This window comes from Diachasma alloeum, unplaced genomic scaffold, assembly GCF_001412515.2.
Source record: "Diachasma alloeum isolate Michigan unplaced genomic scaffold, Dall2.0 Dall_scaffold_00178, whole genome shotgun sequence".
Lineage (NCBI taxonomy): Eukaryota > Metazoa > Arthropoda > Insecta > Hymenoptera > Braconidae > Diachasma > Diachasma alloeum.
This window is the reverse complement of record NW_021680344.1, coordinates 188973-204477: the sequence shown is the minus strand read 5'-3', so window position 1 is coordinate 204477 and position 15505 is coordinate 188973. Positions and strand designations below refer to the sequence as shown.

Below are 15505 nucleotides of genomic sequence, written 5' to 3'. Positions count from 1 at the left end.
AAGTATTTTCTAAATTCGATAGAATAAACAAAATATACTATACTATAACAAAATCGATTTCATACAATCCAATTTTGGTTTAGTTCAAATCGATATTTGTGTCTTACAATAGCATTTTCTTTTGCGACTATTCAATCGATGAACGATTTGGATCAATCATAGAATTTCTATTTCTTAGAAATTTTTTTTCTCAGTGTATATAATCAAGAACCATTGGGTTCTTAAATTATGCGCCTTTAGGTTTTAAGCGAAGAAAATTCAAGAGATGAAATTCTGAAATAATTGAATATTAATTCAACATTAATTTAATCTAATTGTCAGCCTACATACTTTTAAATTAAGAATGATTGATAAATATGAATCGATCGATTTTCTAGCAGGAAAATCATTAATTAAAAAATGAAAATACTTTCTTCATTGAAAAGCCCCAATGTTCCTAGTTTAAGGCCCGGGTGTACTATCTTTCGAACGCTATCTCGATGGTTTTTTTCATCTTTCGTCATCTGAAATTGTCAATTAAATCCTGCATCATGTAGAAGTTTTGAAAAATTATGAATAAATAATCAAAAAAAAGTAGAAAAAATTCTTAATTTTTTCAAAGAGCATTTTTAATTCATATTCAGAATAAGTTGAATAACAAGAAATTGAAAAATGTATCTGATTTATGGTGACAAATGGCGGCCTGTCACCTAATATCATGCAGGGGGAAGACTGATTTCGTAAATCTTTTCCCACACCGCACAGATACATTCATTACGGAAAAGGCTCTTTGAAAAAAGTTGTAATATTTTGGAGAATTTTTTAATCACACTTTTATCGCATCAAAATGGCAGACGACTATATACCACTGTTTTGAAAATTGAGATACCTAGCTGTCACTTCCCATGAGGAGTTAGTGTTTTGTTATCCACCATGGAAAATGACAGCTAATAGATAATTTGCCACAGTGAAGCAGATATTTGTAATTTCCACTTTTTTCAACTCATTCTGAATCTCAATTAAAAACGCTCTTTGAAAAAGTTCAGAATTTTTTCAATTTTTTTAATCATTCTATCATAATTTTTGGGGATTTCTACATGATGTACCACACAATTGACAATTTTGGATTACGAAAGATAAAAAAATCCAGATAACATTTGAAAGATAGTACACCCGGGCCTTAAGATCCAAAAGATCTGCATTCTAGGACCAAAATTTCAAATCAGAACTTTGACCTATAAAGGCAATTTTGAAATAGAATTATAAACAAAATAAGCGATATTACTGGAAGTGCTTGAATCTTCTTGGTAAGGACATTTCTATATTTCAATGATAGTTAACTCATCACTTTTACTGTAATCGCGCACATGAGTATTGAACATGGCCTCAATTCGATTATGAAATTCATTCATAAAATGGTGTAACCTCACAAGTAATGTGTTTTCTTCAAGTTTTCTTTCAAGTTTCCTTCATTTCATTGATTCCATATCATTGATATATTGTCAAGAGACTTTTGTGTCAGAGTACTTATTGTAATCACCCCGAAAATGAATCATTAGTTTTTTTTACCATTTCTCAATGTTTTAAAGTGTTTAAATCTTTTTTCAACTTATCTGAACAAAGTGTGTGTGTGTGTGTGGGTGTGACGATTTCTTCCGAATGAATCGTGCGATCAAAATGATCGTGACGCAATCAGAAGGTCTTCATGTAATTTAGACTTGATGACATTTTGAAGTGAATCGCTCCAGTGGTTTTTGCAAAATTTCCTGGAGAAAAATTTGAAAATTGCTTAAACAAGGATTTTTCATAAATAAATTATGAGATTCAGCTTATCGATATCAGAATGTCACTGGAGTGAATCGCTCCGGTGGTTTTTCCAAAATTTCCTGGAGAAAAATTTGAAAATTGCTGAGAGAAGGATTTTTCATGAATAAATTATGTAGTTGGGATTGACGATATCAGAATATCACTGGAATAAATCGTTCCAGTCGTTTTCCCGTGGCTTTCCCACTGGTTCTTACACTGATTGAATTATTGGATAATTTTGGAGATTTATTGACGACTCACTGAAAAATTGAATAATATGCAGCGATTATCACGTATGAAAAAATGCTATAGGATTTCCTATAGGATATCCCATAGGATTCCCTATAGGATTTCTTATGGGAAATCCTATGGAGAATTCGAACATTTCCTATAGGATTTTTCTGATAGGATTTCCTATCGGATTTCCCACAGGATTTCCTATAGGATTTCCTATAGGATTCCCTATAGAGTTTCCTATTAGATTTATGACCCTAATCCTGACCCTTGTGATCGATTGGTTTCGCGTCTCAATTTGATGTGTTACTTTCTATAGAAAACCCTATAGTGAATGCTATAGAAAATCCTATAGGAAATCCCACCATAAAATTCCTATAGGAAATGTTCGAATCCTCCATAAGATTTCCTATAGGAAATCCTATAGGATTTTTTCATACGGTAATCCATGGAGGAAATAATAAAAAAATTCCTCCCCTCAAATACCTAAGCAAAATTTATTTCGTCTTGATCACGAATTGATTCAAGCATCGAAAGTTGTGTTGGCATAATTGACAATTGATCGGAATATTGAATAATTATGGGTTCTAATTGATGATTGGGCAAATAATTGAAAATCTCTTCATAAAAATTACCCGTTAACTAAATAATTGGTATTTTCGGAATCCTAATTAATCACCATCGGGGGTTAATCATAAAGTTTGAGATTCAGTTGATTCCTCTTTAAATAATTGAGGAAAAATCAAATAGCGTTAATACATTAATTAGTTAATTTTTAAATTCTGATTAACAATTGACTGATTAATGGATAATCGTTGATGGGTGATCATTCATTTATAAAAAAATGGATCAGGATTGATTCCAATTGTCGATTAGTAAAATACTAGATAATTCTTGGTCCAGATTATTCATTGCTTAATTAATTGAGAAATCCACGTAGGAAAGAATCGTATAGAATCTTTCTATATGGACTGTGTATAGCATTTCTATAGGTTTTTCGTATATGATATTCGGATATTTCTATACGAAAATTTTCTATACGGTTCACTTCTATACGAATTTCTACACGAATTCGTATAGAAATGATCCGTATAGGGAATTTTTGTATAGAAATATCCGAATATCATATACGAAAAACCTATAGAAATTCTATACGCAGATCGTATAGAAACTTTCTATACGATTTTTTCATACGTGTCATCCCCTCGAATTACAGATTATCTGAGTAATCAAATAATATCAATTATAATTTACAATTATGCCGATCCCTGTTTGTATCGACGGGAGAATATTTTCACATTTTATGAAAAATCACTTCACTCCTATAGAAATCGACAATAGACAATTAATGCAAAGTAAAACTTGACTTATGACCATTTATGACTTCACTGGATTTCAGCGGTTCCTTTTACTTACTTGGATTGAAAAATTTACTGGGCTATTTTCCCTGCTTAACTATGCATTTGTTCGCATATTCATCATTTTTGTCTGCAGAAATCACGAGTTTTACAAAATTCGATCAACATCCACGTGATCCCACGATGACGTCGATGTTCCGTCGTGGTACAATTTTCGCAACATTCTTCCTGTCACTACTGGGTGGTGGTCTCGTGTGTGCAGCATTAGTGACGCAGCACTGGATTGACGCGAGACCCTGGAGAACACCAAATCCCCAAGAGAGTGCTGGCCGAGTACACTTCGGTCTCTTGATGGGAAAGAAAGAACTGAATGTCGCATACGGATGGCGAACTTATCATATATCCGGTAATTCCAAGCATTCTTCATATATTTTCTTAATTTCAGGTATCAACTATATTCGTCCGGATTTCATTTAAAAAATCTTCCTGCACTTAATAGATGTTTCCATCCTGAGAGTCGCTAGATTTGCGAACACTTACCGAATTTACATGTCGACAGCTTAAGGGGTTTCCTGTGTTGATCAGGGGTAGGGGTGTGAAACGGAAACGGAGTCTTATTGTATATATCGCGCCCTGATTCAATCGCTTAGCACGAAATTTTCCAATTTTCAAATAACTATTGAAGTGTGCATTTGAACATTTTTTAAATATTGATTTGATTTATCAGATTGATTGATTTTTTTTTCATCACCTACAGGTCTCAAATAATTTTTATTGGATGTTTTTCTAATTATTGAAATAATATTAAAATGCATCGCGAGTTGGTAAACCTGTCGAGTGTTTTCTCTCTCAGTTCCATGGTCCAACCCATAACTTTCGTATGATGCTTACTGACATTCGAATCACGCGCTTGCGCGTGAAGGCGCAATTGCCCCGGAACTCATAACTTTCGGAATCATTTGATCAAATAACTTTCTTATGAAATCTGAAAAAATCAGAAACTTATACCTGTTCTCAGGAAGATTTGATTTATCACCCACTAGTTTCTCCTTAATAGTTCATAATTTTTTTGGGTGCCGTGGAAATTTCTCTAATTGGAGGGAATTTCCCTATAGCTAGAGGGGTTACAAAAACATCCAAATTTCATTATTTTTTTGTTGAGACTGAAATTGGAAAAAATATGCAAGAATTCTCAATAATGGAGCAGCATACTCAGAAATTTCGCTCATGAATTTTCCAATTTTTTTTTCATTATTTTGACTTTTTACATGAAACACCTTAATAACAGACAAGCGTAAGTGTTTTAAGGGGTAACCTAATGTCGCTAATTTGCCAAAATTTTGAACAAATTTCCTGCTGAAAGTTATCAATATTTTTACAAATTCAAGCGCATTAATCTCTAGGAAGCGATGATGAAAATCAATGTGCTTTGGGTGCACAAAATATTAATAATTTTGAGCAGGAAATTTGTTTGATTATTTTTCTCACTCGGATTTCAGCCAATCAGAGCGCAGTATTTGAGGCCGTTTTATTTCGGAAATTTCTAAAAAATTTCCGACGGAAACTCACTAGTAGCTTTTCAAATGTTTCTCATCTTTCAACGCATTTCACGTTTAATATTCTGTGTGACAGATAAACAAAAAAGTGGGTTGTAAATGTATGGCTGTGTAAATGTATCCGGATGCTGTTCACTGCACTCTGCTTGACTGAAATCCGAGTGGAAAAATAATCCGTCAAATACCACTCGTGCTTTAAAATTAATCAGATATTTTCCTCAAGCTTCCCTGCCTAGGAATGAGTATCAAATTTTGCAGAAAAATCTTGAAACCTGCAAAATTTGACACAATCGTTCCTAGGCAACGAAGCTATCGGAAAATATCGGATAATTTTGAAGCACTAGTGGTATTACTAAGGTAAATAATCCTACGCTCGTGTAGCTAAGGTGAACACATCATTAGTCCAATATTTCTATTGAAATGTTTGTAAAGATGCGATATTTTAAGTTAGATATCAGAAAGTAAAAACTTCGGAATTAGAATTCACTTATATCAACCATGGTAACTACTATTTTTTAATAAATAATCGTCCATAAACGTGGAAAGTCTCATGTCCCTACGCTCGCTCATTTGTCCCTATACACGTTAGACACATGTCCTTATCCTCGTCTCGTGATTCGTATGATATGGAAAGGTTATATCCGAACTAATTAAGGTCGTGAGTATCCTACTTGGTATAAAACAACAGTAAAAAATATCTCGAGGCACAAAATTATATTTCAATTGATCAGTCCCTTTTAAATGATTTTTTCATTCGTTGAGTCCGTTACCAGTTGACAGTTAGTTGACAGTTGGATCAATGCCGTTTACATTGTTCCTATTCTTTTAATTGCCGAAATTTCTGTAAAATATTGAGATGTTACTATAATTTATGCATTTTTATTGTTTTTTTGACCATCCGAAACCTCAGTCAAGGGATTTTTAACTGGACAGGACTTTTTGGTGCCGAACTTTTTAGCACCACACACCCAAATGATGTTAAAAGACACCCACATTTAATATTTTCTCGGGGCGCCAAAAAGTCACGTACCGATTTTTAATCCTATTTTACTATTATAACGGAGGTATCAACATTTTAAAATTGTGAGGTTCTTAATTTGCGGCTTAAGAATTCACTCTGTCACCGACGTCGGTGGCCGAGTGGATTAGACGCAAGTCTAGTGTGCGAAAGGTTGTGAGTTCGATTCCCCGTGGAACCGAATTTTTCAACGGAAGGCTCCGGCGAGCGGGACGTTGCTAATAGAGGAACCGCCTGTACCGGCATGGGTTTTCTGTGGTTTCCCCATGCTACTTCTATGTTCTATAGGAGTGCGAATCGGTACAGTGTAGAATCCACAGCCGCATGCATAGGGTTGGATAGAGTGCCGAATAGGACCCAAAAAGGGACTCCGAGGCCGTGAAAAAGAAAAAAAGAATTTCCTCTGTCGTAGCACCAGTTGATGCGAAAGGGATTTTTCTCTCTTATTCTTCAATAAATTATAGTTCATTGGTGTCTATAACTTTTCTTATTAACTAAAATAATAATTCCTATCGTATTTCACTCTTGAGAGATTCTTGGGACTGTCAAAATGATTAAAATGCGATTAGATAGCTCACAACATCTGAACGAACATAGAGACAGGGGCGACCATGGGTACATTTACCTTACTGAAAATTTCGAGGAAACGTTGGCCTTCTGTTACCCCTTAAGTTCCCCATATAAATCCGCTTATCTGTTATAAGGTGTCATATAAATCATCATTTTTGAGGGCTCCAATGTACATCACCTTAAATGTCAATATTTATTAGAATTTTATATTTTCTCTTGATTTCCAGATTGAAAAGGTCTATTAAAGTGACATAGAAATAACTTTTTCTTATTGACGGCTTTTTATCATTCAATCGGTGATTTACACGAGTTGACTCTCTCGTACGGGTCATTTTAACATTATAGTAATAGTTTATTTATTCATTTTGTCAACTCAGTAAACATCTCCGGCCACTCGCCATACATAAATCCATGCTTATACGATTTTCTTTCTCTTTACCCACTCGACAATCAGAAATCGCGATTTCTATCACCTGGTCCACTTTTTTTTTCATTCAACGACCTCCGTGTCATTGACCAAATTACCAAGTCATCACCTTGAAATTGAAAAGCAAAATACGAAAACTGATTGTTTAGTAGAGATTAGGTTGGAGTTGCATTAATTTAGCCTTGAAAGTCTTGCGTAAATGCTAATTATTGACAAAGTCATAAATGATTGTGAAAAGATCATTAATTCGCATTATGATGACACAAATGTGAATTCTATAGAGAGAAAATGTCGTTTTGACAGCACTTGTGTAGGATGCTGCCCACCTCATCTCTCAATGCATAAGAATACTTGAATAATATCCTTCGAGAGGACTTATTGATTTCACAAGAAGTTAAGTTATGAACTTCAAAGTGCTATTCTAAAAAACAACACTAAATGGTTTCCATCGTGAAAATAAAAAACGAACAATTCGCAAAAAAAATAGTTGAAACCCGCAGGTTTTTAATAGTGCTTGACTGTGAATTGATATCAACCTCGCGCCAAGCATGATTTCCATTTTACGCCTGAAACTGTGGTTGATAATGTCATGCCGATCTCCTTGAACCAATTCTGAAAATATTTAATGAACAAAATTTAGCTTTTGCTTCCGCATGGAAGTATTGTATTCATCAAATCCGAAATTTTCAATTTTTTGTGTGAACATAACTAATTTTGGCCTCAGAAGTTCGAATGTTTTTTCATCACGCTGTGCGAAAAAGTAACTTTTTAGGCATGCTTCGCGTGCCTAAAACGTCCCTTTTCCACACATTGTGATGAAAAATATCGTTCGATACTCATGGGAAAAGTGTTTTTTGGCTCGTGGGATTATATCAAAAAACTCTTTTCCGCACTCGTAACGAAATATACTATTTCGTAATTCCGGCCGCAAGGCAGAGATGTACGAACGCGTAGCGCCGTAATGACACAAAAAAATCATTCGACATACGATCTAAAAACAATTTCTCAGCTCATATGATTGCAGCCCTCGCCTTCGGCTCGGGCTCCAAACTCGTATTAGCCAGAAAAGTTTTTTTTTCAATCATTTTCTGTCTTGTAAACATTCGATTCAGGTTAATAGCTTGAATTGCGACAGAAATAAATTGAATCGTTGTCTACATATTAGTATTTTCTTCTCTTTAAATAACCCGCAGAATACAGATGACATCAACAAATGTAGACATAGTAAATCCTGTCAGTGTCATCATGCAACTCTCGGGGTTATTATATTTACATTACAATTTGAAAGTTTATGTCTGCAAAAACAGAATGAATCATGAAGTGCCATCATGAAATTCTATTCCAGAGTACCCATCGGAGGGTGCGAAATGGAACTGACGATTTATCAAAACATCCTGAGTAATTTTCATCATCCGGCGTCATAATTTTCACTACTCATTCTTATTATTTTTACTCTTCATCTCGGATTTGGTAATCCATCGTGACGACCAGGATGTCCATGAATATGACTCAGACGCCCTAGAAGCCTTAAAACAATATAAACAGCTACAGTGAAAAGGAATTGAAAAGCGAAAGGAGAAATGTTACGCCGTGAATGAAAAATTTTTCTACTGTTAGTTTTGTTATGTATGCACAGTAGAATGAATTACAGAGCAGAGAGCGTTTGTTATCCTCTTGGGGGCGTCAAGGTGTTCCGAGGAACGAGCGCGGTTTTCGGTTGAGTGCACCGAGGGGGATTCTCTTACCTATCGTACATGTGATACTCGTTTCCTCCTAATAATCATTCTGCCACGACGATCTTTCTACCATATACATCTGCCCCAGTGTGTAATTAATTGAAATTTATCTTACCGGATGTCTATTAAATAATTATTACTTCGCTTTTTTCGCACCAGAAATAGTCGTCCGCTTTTGATCGACGATAAATTTCCAATGGTGTACTAGTAGAAAAAATTAGTTATTGTTAACGAATGGATTTGGTTGGAGGTGAGGGTCTATTCCGTCTCATCAAATGTTCATTCGTTAATAGTTAACAAATGCATATTTGAGAAGCGTCAGTTTACGGGGCTTTGACCTTTCAAATGAACTATTCGTTAACTATGAATATTCATTTTGTCATATTCAACGCTACCATTCGTAAATAGTTAACGAATCTCGTTTGGAATAAACCAATCATTCTATCAGTGTGTTAAAGAGGATCCCTGAAAATTTTGTTCACTAACGATTGAAAAAATAAATTACTAGAAAGTCCAATTATGTGATGAGGAATGTAAATGATCGGTGAATTATGTCGACAAACCGTCAACTCATCTCCATCGATTGGATGAACTCATCACAGTATTCATAGATAGTTGAGGAAGGTGAAGGGACAAACAAACACGCCATTATCACAGATGTGGCGTGGACAGTTGCCGTAAAAAAAAGCAAGTCACGTGCCAGTCATTGTGACACGTGTCTTATTATGCTTGATTGTCCGGGGGAACAATAATGCTCGCTACTTCTCACATTCATATACACGCACCAATTGTTATTCCAGCCGGCGTCCCATCACTCAGATTCATCTCACTTGTAATTCGAAATTCAGAGAAATTCTTACCGGAACAGAACATTGACTTACGTTTTTCATTTACAGTTCCGCAGATGATCAAACTAGATCCATCAGTGATGCACTGGGGTCTCTGGATTTCTACCCTAGTCACGACGTCTTTTGCATTGATTGCCGCAGCCCTGTCGGCACTTTTAGCAGTATTAAATACCGCAACAACACCGAGAACTAAAATTCTCTCCGTTCCCGGGGTTTATTTAATGAATATTTTGACACGTAAGGACTCTCAAAATCTTTATTTAAAACCGCAGCACTCCAAAAAATTTTGATTTTCCTTCCAACACCTAGACGTAGTTATTTCGTTCATGGTAATAAAAATTTGAACACACCAGCGTTCGAACTCATCCAATGATTGAACTAATTTATATATTTATCGTAAAACAAATGCTCAATGCAATGAAATGGGACTTTTGTCCTTTTTAAAAACCGATATGAATAGTGAATAAAGTTCATGAATTCAATGAATTCCATATTGTTGAATCTTGGTCTTTCGATCATTCGTATTTGGCACTATATAGATTTAAATGTTTCAAATATCCGCATTATTTGTCTGGGTGCCCCAAATTTTTTTCTCGGTCATTGGATACACTAAGAGGCAAACAGCAGAGTTCTCAAACGAGTCTTACTTGCCAGAACAATCGTTTATTAAAAATTACGAAATCAGCATTTTTTCTGATAAACATACGAAGCGTGTGTCGAGATTGAGAATTTTTATTGCAAAAAGACATTTGATATTTTCCAAAAAAAAATTATTCTCTGTGCGAACCATAAATGTAATTTCTAGCACTATTTCTTTGTTATTCGACGCTCTTATACGTAATTTTCTCCCGGCAAATGCTCGCTCTATATGAAATGAGGGATAGTAGTTTGTCATTTCGGCTATTCTATAATCACAGACAAAAAATGAATTCTTAAGGCCTGGGTGGATTATCTTTCGAGCGTGATCTTGGTTGTTTTTTTTATTTTGATAATATGAAATGATCTCAATTACCATTCAGTTTTACATAGCCCTGGAATCTCCAAAAATTATGTTTGTACAATCAAAAAAACGTTGAAAAAAATCTGAATATTTTCAAAGAGTGTTTTTGAATAATATTGAGAAATAAACGCAATAGGGAGCTAATTGCAAATTAATTTAACTATTTCCTCTCTATCGACTTTCCTTCTATTGGACAATCTTGTGACTCAGGGATAAAATATTTCTTGATAAACTTCCCTCTATAAAAGATATGTTCATCCTGAAAAGGCACCACGTTGTATGAATAATCCGCCTCTTAAGCCAAATATTTCATTGCTGTGCAAAGCAGAGCAATTATTCATGTTTGAGACTTTCAAATGCGAATCAAACGATTATTTTTTTGGTAATTTTCAACTAATGATTTTGTTGGCCCAAACAAGACATGTTGAGAACTGGTTCGTTTTTCTCTCAGTGTAAAGTATATTTTTATTTCTATTTTTGGAGTTTTCTAACGGATTTATCCATTTGAACTTGATTATCATAAAACATTTGTTTATTTAATAGGGAACTTGCATGAAGCTCAATTCTTTTCAATTCCCCTATTCACCCATTCATCGTAACAGATAGATGCTAAACGGCGAAAGTTATGGAGAAACATTGCCTAGATGTATTATGATAATTAATTGAAAATCGGTCATTTTCGAGGCCAATTTTTCGGTCATGACATCACAAAGACGGTCAGGTGACGTTTCATTGCTGGAAAAAGAAGAGAGTGGGGAATTGTTGTCCTTCATTGGCCGAGGCGCACCTTAAGATGGGTTCGGTCGGCTCGAGCCATTCTGTAATTGGTCCAGCGCTCGACCGTCGGTGTGACGTCATTAGCGATTTCAAAGTGTTTGAAATCTTCAACTTTTAACTACGAATTATTGATTAATGAGTAATATTTCAAATGTTTGTGAATGAAAAAAATTAATTATTCAGGTCCTAAACTTGACATTAGAAAATTGAAACAAATTCATGCAAGTTCCCTATTTTGTGAAAACTGTCAGAACTAATGTTTACTAATCATCAATAAAGTTAATTTCATATGCTCTTCCATCGTCTCACAAAATGACTGCATTTTCCTCGGACATAAAAACATTGAATTTCCAGAAAAGAGACCATTATCCTTAATGAGGGGGGTGGGGACCTGTAGATTACTTATTATTTCCCTTTTACAGTTCTTCTTTGTGTGGCCAGCACCGCTACTTGGCTAGCCCAGTATTATGTAAAATTATACACAAATGTTCTGCCAAAAGAAGACATCAACAATATGTGGACCAGTGAAGGATCTGCAGAACTCGGGTATTCATTTTGGTGAGCATGAAGATATCTTTTTTTTTTATTTACTCGAGCCTTTACTCAAACCTAAAGGCTTATACAGCTCATGCAAATGTCTCTACACTGAGAGAAAAATTTCCTAATATGTAGACTATATTTACTTGAGAGGGTAGGGTGAACTGCCCATTTACGGAACATTTAAGCCCTTTCAGAAGTTTACACAGTCATGAAATATTGAAATTTTCTCTTGAAAAATTCAAGAAAAATACTGCCTAATTCCAAATTTAGTCTATTTTCTGAGAAAAAATGAAGGAACCTATCACTTGATGGGAAATAATTGGAAATAATTAATAAGTACACGCCCATCGAATATACCAAGGACGGAACACTTTTGCCAAGAGTGGAACATCGTCTGCCCATTTACGGAACATTGGAGGTTAGTGTGACGTTGAGAGATTAATTCCTGATGCTAAGTCATATCGAGGAGGATATTAATCAGAAAATATACAATTTTGTTCAATTCCTCCCGAAATTTATATCTTTTCGGTGGATTTCCCTAACTGTCAATACAGACTGACGACCATGAGAGTATCCAGATACTTTGTCGTTGACTCGTGAATGCAATGTAGTTTTGGGGATACCATAATTAATTGATGCATTATTTAGAGAGCTGTTCCCCGATTTCACAGCCTCAATCGCTTCTTCTAGATTTTTTTTGTGTATTTAAACCGTTGAGAGGGTTTCCTAACCTCTTCTGCCTTGGCTGATTGTTCTCCCTCCTCTTCGTGTATTTTTCGTGTGTTTTTACCTTTTGAAGCCATCTACGCGAAAAAATGAAGAAAATAAACTAATTTAGGGATACGATTCCGATTAACTTCATTAAATTATTAGTTCATTAACCGCCAATACACTTTCCACAGTATCACCGTATTCCCACTTGACATAGGTATCCACCCGTATGAGTGTTCCGTTCGTTTGGAATTGCGTGGAAAACTAACCCTAAAGACGGAACCCCCATATATTCAATACAATAGCATTTTTCAGATGAAATTGATATGGAAATATTGCAGAATGAAGGATTTTATATCAATATCAATCACAACTTACCGCATTTTGTGATTTAAAATCTAAAAAACATCGCTTCAAAAAAAACCCGTCAAATGGCACGCGTAACTATCAATCGCCGCAAACTGGCTGCTGCCAGGATTTTTCTCCAATATTCAGCAGGAGGTAATCGATAGCCGATCAGATTTGTGATGACGTCATAAGGAGGGATATAAACTTAATTTAGAAAAAAAAATCAAATCGATAGCTTGGCCAAAATTTGAGAAATCTCGTAAAATCTGAGAAATGTTCCGTTCTTGGGTAGTGTTCCGCATATGGGCAGTTCACCCTATCCGGTTAATTCATCCCACGATAGTTTCGTCCCATTTTTAATGATTATTTATGATTACTGTTTGAATGAAGAATACGCTTGGCTGAATCGCGTGACTTATCGAATTAGCAGTGTTGACCGTTTAGTGTTGTCACTATTCAATCGATATTTCCTTTGGAGATGAAATTTTGTTGGTCATGGCATTCAAATTAGTCACTTTTAGAATGTCTGCTGGGATACACGCTTTACAATTGACGTCGATTTCTGATTGATTGATCTGATTGATTTTGATGTTGTGTTTAGTGCCGTTTTCTGTGAAAATAAAGCTAATATTTTTCTCTCCCTGAATTATTGTTGTGACCGTGAAAAATTCCATTGGAATTTGATATTTGAGATGAAATTGTCGTTGGATTAATTTGTTTTGGGATGAATTTACCTAGAACCACTTGAGAGTAGTAAATTTTTTTTACTGGCTGAAATCTCAGAATGGTTGCGGTTCAAGGAATTTGCATAAATTCTCATTTATCATTACCGTAACACTTTATATCATGAATATATTCCATATCAAAATATTGGAACTGCATAACAAAAAAATACTGAAAATAATAAATACTTGAAGATTGACGATTCTTCTACGCGATTTGAGTGAATTCATTTGCGGCAAAATCATGCTTGAGTACACGAATATTTTGAAGCATATGAGACCTTTCTCACCTCTTGTGAGTTGAGATGCCTGGGAGAATTAAACAATTGAAGAAACATTACTTGTCTCAAGAAAATATTTTTCAGATATTAAAAATTTTTTTCTCCGTGTAATTTCCTCAATAATGGACCATGGAAGGCCCAGTTTTGGATGCTCAGCGATATTTTCCGTATATAGATGTGAAGAATTGTTACTTTCTATTTGTTTAACGGAAATTTATCTACCATGTATCACTTTGCTCTACTGCGTGAGTTGGAGAATGTCAGGTTGATTCCATCAATTTCATGATTGCATCTTTGAAACAGACAATTTTCGAGAAAGTTTGGCCACTTGGACACGCCCGAAAATAGACCTGCCACCGTATCAATATCCCATCAACATTACAACATTCTATAATATGAGTTATGCATTTTGATTTTCTCTGAGGGGATCTTCCGGATTTCGAGGAAATGATAAATTCCTATCTATCCCCCTATCATTAATACAGCGGTCGTGGCGCTATGAGTGCTCCGCCGCACTTGTGATAATTATTTGGATAACATTTTTTCAAAGTTCTACGAAAATAATAATAAACATGATGTCTCTTTTTGAAATACACATTTAAGGATAATCGGGCGAGCCCGGAGGGTTGGAAAAAAAGCAGCCATTTTTTTTGTATTCTTTAAATGATGGAAAAGGCGTGTGCAAAGTTTCAGACTGCTGGGGAGCATGGTTAATTTATTATGAATTTTTGAAAAAGTGGTCATTTAACCTGTGATCTTATGGAAATCACAAAAAAACTGCAAAACCTAAGGAAGTAATGCAGCCAAAGTCATGAAACTTTAGCTACATTTAGAACATGTGATCAATGATTTTTTGAGCGAAAAAGATGTCGCCTAGGAGCATTGTTTATTAATAATAGCGAAAAAAGTACTGAAAAATGAAATTTCTGCGCACGCAGCCCAAACGAGCAGCAACGTCTCAAGTCCCGATCGGGTGGGGGTAGCGCGATCAATTTAAACGTCTCTTGAGAGAGAGCGATGAAGCGTTGTGATTGGAGCTCCCTCGAGCCAGTGGTACCAGCTCCTGGTGAAAAAAAAACTACCGACGATGTTCCCACTTTTTCGCATGGATTAATATTTTTTCATTTATTAAAAAGAACAATATGAAAACCATTCAATGCATGGAACAGATAGAAATAAATTTGATTAGCTCCAAAAATAATTTTTGACCAGAGATACTCCCTAATATTGCCTAAATTTTGAATCCGAATGGGAAAAATTTTTTTGTTCAGCGATTGGTTTTCTGCAGGAAAACAATAGAAACCCCTCCGCCTCACCTCCTACATTTCCTCTTCACCCTATTATCCTTAAGGGGACTATCAAAAAATGTTTTCTTTCAATTCTAATAATGAAGAATAATAATTATGATATTGAGCGTATTGTCAAATTAAGAAAAACTACTCACCAACGAAGGGTTAGTCTTCATCAGACTTAAGGTGTCTCGTTCGAAAAAAGTAAATAATTACATCTATATGAGGTATTCCATGCCAAATGAGTCAACGGCTAACCCTCATCCTCTTGAAAATTGGTGGCGATTTTTTCTACGATTAGGGGG

General features: G+C 35.2%; 1 protein-coding gene across 1 annotated transcript in view; it reads left to right on the top strand.

Moving 5' to 3' along the window:
• Positions 1–15505, top strand: part of LOC107038650 — a 36130-nt gene that overhangs the window by 14763 nt on the left and 5862 nt on the right. Inside the window, exons 3-5 of the mRNA XM_015257876.2 lie at positions 3514–3783; positions 9581–9769; positions 11732–11867. Coding sequence (XP_015113362.1) covers positions 3561–3783; positions 9581–9769; positions 11732–11867 — 548 coding nt within the window. The 5' untranslated portion in view covers positions 3514–3560. The remainder of the gene's footprint in view (positions 1–3513; positions 3784–9580; positions 9770–11731; positions 11868–15505) is intronic.